The following is a 9,522-nucleotide window of genomic DNA, read 5'->3' on the forward strand; positions in this document are numbered from 1 at the left end:
GGGAGAAATAACTTAACATTTGAAAGTTTATGAAATCCTTGTGGCTATGACTGACGGTAAGAGTTTCATGTATTTTTAAAACAGCTTACTGATCAAAAGAAATTAATTCCACATGGAAAATATGAGGGGAATCTGTACCCTCTTTGCTGTAATGAAGCCTCGGTACTTCAGCAGATTAATTAATTTTCTTCCCTGAAAGGATTACTTTGTTATTTTTTTTTCTCTTCTGCATTAAAAAACATTTTCTTATAGCGTCTGACACAGGTTTGGTAGGTAATTGTTGGGGGTCAGAAGTACAATTGTAAGCTGATAATCTGCACCTGTGAGGCAAAGTGAGCAAAGAAGTGAATGAAAAAAATGAATATGTACTTAGCTTTACCAAGGAGTCCAAGGCACACTGGAAGCTAAATAAATTTACAATATTTAATGAGAAATGTAAGAAACCGTTTCCTCTTAGTGCTACTCAGATGTTTTGGCCGGAGGCTGTGTCTGTAATCCCTACAATAGTTTCTCAGTTACAGCAAAAATAAGGAAAACACTGTCTAGAACACTCAATTAGGATTAGACCTTGGGCCATAGATTTACATGGAGTGCTCCCCTCTAGAAATGCAACACATCAATATGACATACAGCTAAATGAGTTAATTCCCTGTGATTGACAACGATGTTAAAGACGCGTGGCTTCAACATATTCTCAGTTTGTGTGATGTACACATTTTCTGTGCAATCATGCTTCTGATTGCTACTTTGTAGACAGCTGAATTGTTATTTTGGCAGGCCACTGTGTTGTTTTGCAACCCAACACAGCACAGATATTCAGAATTTTTTTAGAAAAGGGTTATACAACATGGCAGTCTGAAAACGGTTCTTTCTTGATTTATGCACACCCACACACACACATAGATATTTTGGTTTGGTGGCATTCTTCAATTGAATAAATCATCATTTTTAATCAGAATTTGGTTTGTCATTGGGCTTTCAAACAAGACAGAAAGTCTGTCCTGACACCTTTGGATCTTTAAAACATACATTATATTGATCTCTCAAGAGACAAAGTTCACCCACAATACAGTGACCTTAGTCTCAAGGGCTTATCACCCAAGGGGGTCTGGGGGAGGGCACCAGAATTCAAACATGGCAGACAGAGAGCACGGAGGATGACTGGGTTACAACAAGGCCACTCACAATCCTCATTCAGGAAATGATTGACAGGATCAAATACAGGGTCTGGACGGATGAATGAATCAAACCAAAGTATATTTCCTCAGAGATGGTTCATGTCCAGTTACCCGCAAGAAACCTCATAATGATTAAGGTGTCACCTCATGCCTTGACAAACAGATGTGGTCCAACATGACAAAGGACAATATGTTCCTTTTACAGCAGATCCCAGGAGAATTCTTCAGTGGGTTGAGACTTGAGTCCACCATGTATGACCAGAGATGAAAGACAGTGGAAACTCTTAGCATCTGTAAGCTGATGGCTTCTGTTTCCTGGGCTGCGGTGGGAGTGTTGCAGGTGAACTACTTAGAAGAGGGTCACAATACTACAGGGGTCTAAACTCTTGAGACGGGAGAAAATGAAGATTCGGTTTAGAAGGCTTACTGGAACACCTGCTCCGTTCACCAGACAACTCACATTGCTGTATGTTAGTGTAGGGTTGTTAAATATAAACATAACAGTTAAAACTTTACACCAAATAAGCCCAATTATTTTCCAACTGTTTCTTGCAAAAAAAAAAGAACTAATAGAAAGAGGAAAGAAATTCTCCCTTGCTCTAATTTGGAGGCCATAGTTCTTTACAGCATGCAGTAATGAAACTGACACCAAACAGAATTAAAAATAATCAGATGATTAAACAATTTCAGAATCAATACTTTGATACAGGGATTTATAATTGCCTGTCAGACGTGTAGTTCTGTATCATATTTTTTTCTGATAGGGGTTTTCTGACGTTTTAAGTTGCAGTGTGACAGTCGGCTTGACTCCTTGTCGAGAAGCACAGACTACAGGAAAATAATAGCCTCTTGCTGCTGAGGATGGCAAAGGAGACATCTCTGGAGGCTTAGGCAAGGGCTCACCTTCCCTATGGGCAGGCACAAAAACTTTGTCCTCACCAAGAATTTATTTTTATTTATAGGCCAGCCAGAATAATAAATGTCAAATGAAGGATTTTTTTTATAAGGTGAAACACAGCTTAACGGTAACTCTGTTTGAGGGCTTGAATTAACTTTGAGTCATTACTGAGACACACATTGCTTGTAGTGTCAAATTAGAAGAAATTTCCCCTGGTGGGTCTCTCCATCATTACCGTTTAAACCATTTAAATGTGTTTTCAGTTTCATGACGTGTAATATAGAATTAAAATAAATGGCAGTGAGCTGGTGCCAGCAATATGGCGCACAGGTTCATTAGGCACTCTAATATATTCTTCAAGATATAATGGCGAAAAAGAAGCCGTAAAAAGGCCTCAGAAATGGTTCCAGACTTAACTTATCTTCAACTTTCTCCCTGACACTTAAGAGTTAACTTTTTACTAAGACAAATGAGGTTGATAATTATGTTCTCTGTTGCCTCTCAATGTTCTATAATGCAGCAAGACACTGTAATTATAACATATTTTAGGAAACCATCAGGAGGAATCTGGTAGAATTCCAAAACAGAGTGCAATCCATAAAAACACTGCAGAAGAAAGCAGCATCAAAGTTATATAGAGCTGTGTATGTTAAGTCTTAAGAAACTGTGATCTAATGTTATTTAATAACTGTATGTGCCATATGTTTACATTCAATATAGGCACCAAGATACTTCCAGACTTCTATTTCTGCACACTGAGAATGGATGTTAGACTGAAAAGACATTTCTAACTGCACCAAAAAGATTCTGTCATTCAGACATAAATCACTTCTACATTAACGTCACATTATGACTCAGACAGGTGCAATGTTTGCTCAAGAATAAAAATTCATTCATCTCATTCAGTTCTACAGTGCGCTACATGTTGGTGAAAAGCAACTTCAGACACTCCTCATTATTGCCCTTGGAGCTGCATCTAATCTGGCTGCTATGCTGTGCAAGGTGAAGAAGTATTGATTGCTGGACACGGTATGTGTTAAATGAAAGGTAAAGAAAGTAGCTTTGAGGATGGAGGTTTTGTCTCCAGTGTTTTATAAGAAGCATTCTACCACAGTCCTTTCAAATCTCCACAGACTGCAGTGACTGAATAGTTTGTATGAAAACGTACTTATTGTGTAATCACCCAACTGATATGTGTCACTAAAAACATAACAAAAACAGATTTGAGCTTATCCATAATATTTCTCAACAGTGGTCCTCATGCGACTGTCATGAGTATTTGACTCACATGAAAGCTATTCATTTTGTAGCACTTGTAGAAAATTTGCCACATTTTTTCACCCAGATTTCACCCTCCCTCAGCTGCTGGCACTCCATTTATAACTGTCATGGTGTGATTTAAAAATGGAAAATTGCAACAAATAATTATAAAATGTTTAATTGATGTAGTTAACACGCTGATTTTCCATGCACTTGCCCTCAGAGAATACCAGATGTTTGATTAATCTGCCTAATTGTTCTGTTTTAAAAGCACAAAAGCTTCAGGAAAGGATACCACAATAATTTATAGACCAAAATCAGTCTTAACCAAAGGAAGCGGCATTTTCATTACACATAAGGTGTAATTTCTTTGAAGTGTGATTACTTAACTGTCATCAGTCAACAGGACATAGGCGAGGTAATGCCATTAGTGATAACTAGCTTTGTGCTAGTGTGCATCACAATGACACCATCAGCAGTTAAGGAGCTGCTGGCGCTGATGCTTAAAGGTACACGGTAGTTTGTAAATCTGCAACACGACTTTAGTGCATGTAGGGATAATGTTTGTGAAGGCTATCTGAAGGAAACCCTCAAGAGAATTGCTTGATGCTGCACGTGCAAACTGCACTTTTGATTTCTAAATGCTTTCATTTGTAAGTGAAGACAGATATTAGAGTTCAGATCCTGCAAAAAAAAAACAATCGTGAATGTGACATGTAACATCAACACATAAATAAGAGAATAGGTTGACTGCTATTGATACCCAAAGCAACACGCATGTTTTACTCTCATTTTCAGTTGCTGTGAGGTTAATACAGCCTCTCAGAAAAAAAAGAACTATGTAATAGCTACATTGGCCAAACATAGTTCAGTTTCACAATAAGGATATACTGTTGGGTTGGGCTTGTGACCCTGAGAAGTTTGTAAAAGCCAAAACCAAATCTTTTACCAAACCTAAGCAAAGCGATGACAAACTCAGACACAAATAAAAGCAAACAGCATATGAAAGTCAGAAATCTTCTCTCAATTATAGAAAAACAGGGTTGCATTAAGCTGTCATTATTGCTTCAGTAAAATAATTTCTTTCTGAGCTGACTATTTCCACACACATGCAATAATGTTAAAGGATTTCAACTTGTGCTGCTTTCCACCACACAGGCTACAAAGGTTTTCTGTTTATGCAAAATCAGACCTTATTTTCCATAAATGAGGCCTCCACTCATAATTCAAAATCCAGTCAGACTCCATAGTAAATGAAATGAGTTCATCTATTCTTAATAGAGAGTGGTGAAATGGTTGCACCGCATGAAAAATGATTTGCTGCCAACGAACGATGCTAGCTGATCTTGACCTTGGCACACCTTCTTTGACTCCTGGTTGTTTTATAATCAAGGTTGCCATTTATCTCTGTCATTACTCTCATGGTAATTTGTAGCTACTGAACAGATCTGTGTTAAACTGGACATTTTTTTTTGAAGTTGTTCTTAGAATAATATAGGGGGAGTGACAATCTACATTTCACCAAATGTTTACTCTCTGCTGGTATCTTCCCCAGTTAAAATCTGCTTCTATAATGGGATGTGATGCATCTTTGGCAGAAGAAAAACAAGACAAGACCAGTCAGATCATGATTTGACTGCCAAAAATAAGATGCAATGCAAGATGGCTACAGCTATAACTGCTTGGCATCTAACACTGCCTGATGCCCCTGGCAAAATAGGAGGATCTTGCAAATTACCACTTTAAATGAGACAAAATATTGCCGCTTGATGTTTCCGTTTGAGTGCTTGTGTCTGCACTGTGGTGTTTTATGCCACCACCTGGGCTGCTAGAGCCACGCAGAAGGCAGTTTTTACTGTATATCTGACATTTTTATATAATGTATTGTAAAACTCCAACAGTGGCAAAAAAAAAAACAAAAAACAAAAAAACAAACAAACAAAAAAAAAACCTGGCTATAAAAATTACAGCAGAAGCGTCACCTCTACCTCTTTGACACTAATATTTACCATGTTGTTTCCACCTTTTTCAGGAGAATGCTCTGAACAGCTAACATAAATACACAAGCTGGTGAAGCCTCTCAGCCAAGAGCCCCACATATTTGACAAAGGACTTTAAAGCTAACAGCTGCTGATTAATCACGATGGGTCTAAATTACTGGCTGGCTCTCAACCGGTTATGGAGCTGGGTGCCCAGTGCACTTAGAACCTCCTTTGCATGTACTTGACAGCTGCATAGAGTAAGTGCCACTTCTGCCCATTTAGCTGCATCTTTCTACTCCTTCTAAAATAGGTTCTAAACATATCTAAAGTGTATCACACGTTCAGAATCAATGGTTAATTCGAAGGAAGATGGGTCAGTGAGCCGTTTACTATGGTGTTATCCTCACAGGATGCATTAAGTGCACATGCAAATGTTAACTAGACAGGAGGCAAGAAATAAATACTATGATTCAGTTACTACATTTCATTATGGCTTATGCAGCTTTAGATGAATGTAACTTTAAAATGTCATGCCAAAAAGTCTGCTCATTTGAAGTGTGCTTGTAGTGCTAAAAACAGTGAAATCTGTGTGGTGTGTAAGGCCCAGTCAGCCTAATTAAGATGAAAAAACAGTAATTAGATAAGTAACGAGCAGTGTGACAGATGGTGTGACTTGTGAGTTCATGTACAGTTGTAAATCTCAGAAAACATAAGCTGAGATGATTTTTCATTTTAATGTCTTCCTGTGTGCCTTTAAAGCGGTGACAAATTAGGTGCATAACCGCCTCCTGTCCTCCTCAGCAACTTTTAACCAACAGAGGTGTGTCTTCTGAACTCCTAACTCTCAGGCAGAAAGTGAGATCCCTTCTGGCTCCAGTCTTTCTTTGATTGATCTCCTTAATTCCTTCAGTTCAGATCTCTGGTTTCAAAGAGAGTGCAAGAAGTTTTAACAAGGCAAAAAAAAAAGCTAAAAATGTGTGGTAGTGGAATGATTCAGGTCTGTACTGTATGTCCAAAACAATAAAAATCTACTAAAAGGACAAGAACTCATCATTCAGTTACCCCTATCCAAATCATGTGTATTTGTAAGGAACACAAATGTTGCAGCTCGTTTCAGGTCATTATTGTTTATGCACCGATTTATATTTTTTGTGGGTTTGTGGGTTTCAATGGTTGCTGTGATTTATTCTGTAGTCCCCCCCACTGTGTGTAGTAGGACTTGCAGTTGCAAATATACAAAGTGCTGCATTTTCTACTACATTAATTCATATTAAGCTTAAATAAAATATTGACAATTTTTTTTGCTGAATATGTTGAATCTAGTGTCATTTATTTTGCTTCCAAAAACCACCACAAATTGTTTGGTCTGTGCTTGCAAAAGCAATGAGACTGTCTGTCCTGTCACCTGTCATGCAGTTCTCAAGGGGAATGGTGTGTGTGTGTCCACACAAGAAGAAGTATATCTTGATTCACGGCAGCTGCCCCTCAATCACAATGACAAGCGTGCTCATTCAAATGCTCTTTGTGTAAAGGAGAATAGAATTAAATCTGCAGCCAAATCCTATTTGTTTTCAGTCCCAACAATACTTTGGCCAAATCACATTAACACAGCTGATGTGAAAAGTTGCACACATAGAAAATGAACACTTCCATTAGCAATCCTGAATGAATCATCTTTTTTCATCAATTTAATGCTGGGTGCATTGAAATGACATTTGTGAGGCAGTTGTGTAATCATATTTCCTTTATTTCTTTTAGACGTCCATATTATCTCACTGGGGTTTCTTTTATATTTCAGAGTGTTTATGAAAAAGAACTAATTATAGGTCCTCCATTTTTTCCCTGCTTTTGACAGCATAAAAATGACGTCCCAGACTCAATGACAACCTCACCTCTAATTAGGCAAATGTTAAGCAAGGATCCAGACAGAAAACAGGTGTAGAATTCAGTCTTTATGGTTGAACGTCCTGTTTACCCAGAGAGAATGTGCTTTACAAAGGAGGCATAATTGATACATCCATTTGCATCCTCCTGCCCGGCCATCAGTCTGTCCACCTCGTCTTCCGTCATCCTTTCTCCCAGTGTTGCCAGCACGTGACGCAGCTCTGCTCCCATGATGGTGCCATTACCTTCCTTGTCAAAAACTCTCAGCCCCTCCACAAAATCCTCAAAGTTACCCTGATCTTTTGCACGGGAGATGTGCTGCAGCATTGGCAGGAAGGTCTCAAAGTCCACCATTTTAGTGCTCATGTCCTCCGGCCGTGGTTTCCCAAGCACTTTCAGCACATCCGCATTGGTGGGGTTCTGACCCAGAGCTCGCATCACATCCCCACACTGGGCATAAGTGATCTTCATTTCTCCAGTTGGTGTGCGATCAAACAAGGTGAAGGCCTCTTTGAACTCGTCAATCTGATCGGCAGAGTACTCAAGAGTGATGCTTTTGGGGTCAAACTCTGGCTCCTTGGGTGGCTCAGGCTGCGGTTCTGGAGTTGGCGCTGGTTTAGAGGCTGGAGGTGCATCTTTCTTGGGCTCTGGCTTTTTGGGCTCAGGTTTCTTTGGTTCAACCTTCTTTGGTGCCATGTTGTAAAAGGATTGAGAGGTGAGCCGGTACTTGCCGAGAAACAAACAAGAGTCTGAAGGGACTGAAAGTGATTCCCAAGCACACAGGGACACCTCTTCCAAAGCTTTTATATGTGCTTTGTCTCAGGAGCCAGATAGCAATTTCAACCAGCTTACTATAAAAGGAAGAAACCCAAAATAGATCCACACAGCAAGTGATGTCAACATTAAGTATTGTTCTCAGCTGCTGTCATCTAGCCGACAGGGTTATTTGCTGTCATTAGAGAGGGTCCAGTTGCATTAGCCCGAAAATGTTCTGTCTCTCTGATGGACAAAGGGATCAGAGCACAGCCAGTGATCAGCCCATGAGGGAGTCAGACTAAAATAGCTTGCTTGCTAAATGCTGGAAGTCTAGGAAGCACTGCTTTCTGGAACAATGCTTTCAAACAAGCTAACTCGAAAATGGTTAATTCTTTATGTCAGAGGTTTTAGGACAGAGTATGAACCTCTTTTGTTTCTCTTTTGATCCAATGAGATCTTCAGAGTGCAGGGAAATACATCTTTATGCTATATCACCGTATTGCCTTTAAGAGACAGATTGTCTGTCAAACCTTTTTAAAAAAGTGAGATGTGCTGTGATAATATCAGCACTCAATGATACGTTCAAGGAACGTAGCAAGTTCTCATTTTCAAGATAAATGATTCCTTTCACCCTGTCACTCGGTCGCTTGGAGTTTTCCTCTGTATTTAGGAACCTGCCAAGCTTTACAGATCCTAAACACGCTTTTAATTAATGTTTTATTAATGGCTGATGTAGCAGAAAAGGGCAACCAGTTAAGCCCATAAATGTTTAAGACGCATTCAGCGCCAGTAACTGCTGTAAGGGTATATGTAGTGTTCTGCAGGTGCCTAATTCCCTCCATAAAAAATGACCCTATAGGTTGCTTATGCAAGCATCTTCTTTCAAGCCACACTAGCAGTTGTGCAAGACGGCAGGTTGTTTCAGCAATTACCCCTAAAGAACATACATTTAGTTTTAAGGAGCAGCGTATTTAAAACAATAGTCCGTTTTTTTTTTTGTAACCTAACCTATTATTGTTAATTATATATATAAAAAAACGTAACAATATTCTGGTCTTTTATATAATAAAATTTACAATATGTGTGTTGTAGCAAAAAATAATAGGAAATAGGAGTATATAACTCTATACTACACCTTACAGGGTTACAATGTGAATGCAGCCAAGGCAATTCCATTATGTGTCTAGTGTATAAATATGTAATATGTCACCTGGCTTTATGTAGATGACTGTTTCGTAATCCCTTTCACTGAATGATAAATTAACTAACAAAATATTCATTTCATTTATGGGAGAGAGTGTATATAAGATGTACATTTTATGTGACACAATTTTAATCATAACAACTTTAATGTATGCATGCCTCACAGCTTATCAACTCGGTTTAAGAAGGCTACAGCCTGTCATGCGATAATCACATTTACCCTTCTCTGTCTTCATGCCAGTCCCCCCTTGATCCGTCAATAGAGCCTGAAGTCCTTGGACAGTGTAGTTTTTTGTGTGCATATCCCTGTGTGTGTGTGTGTGTGTGTGTGTGTGTGTGTGTAGCTGTGTCCTTAGCCTAA

At 38.9% G+C, this 9,522-nt stretch overlaps 1 protein-coding gene across 1 annotated transcript; it reads right to left on the reverse strand.

Annotated features, from left to right (window-relative positions):
- Nucleotides 1-7,047: 7,047 nt before the first annotated feature.
- Nucleotides 7,048-8,005, reverse strand: LOC114443979 (myosin light chain 4). Its single transcript, XM_075353421.1, has one exon. It carries the CDS (start codon nucleotides 7,896-7,898, stop codon nucleotides 7,290-7,292), a length of 609 nt encoding a protein of 202 aa, XP_075209536.1. The 5' UTR covers nucleotides 7,899-8,005; the 3' UTR covers nucleotides 7,048-7,289.
- Between the last annotated feature and the right edge of the window lie 1,517 nt (nucleotides 8,006-9,522).

Source organism: Parambassis ranga, chromosome 12 (genome assembly GCF_900634625.1).
Source record: "Parambassis ranga chromosome 12, fParRan2.1, whole genome shotgun sequence".
NCBI lineage: Eukaryota > Metazoa > Chordata > Actinopteri > Ambassidae > Parambassis > Parambassis ranga.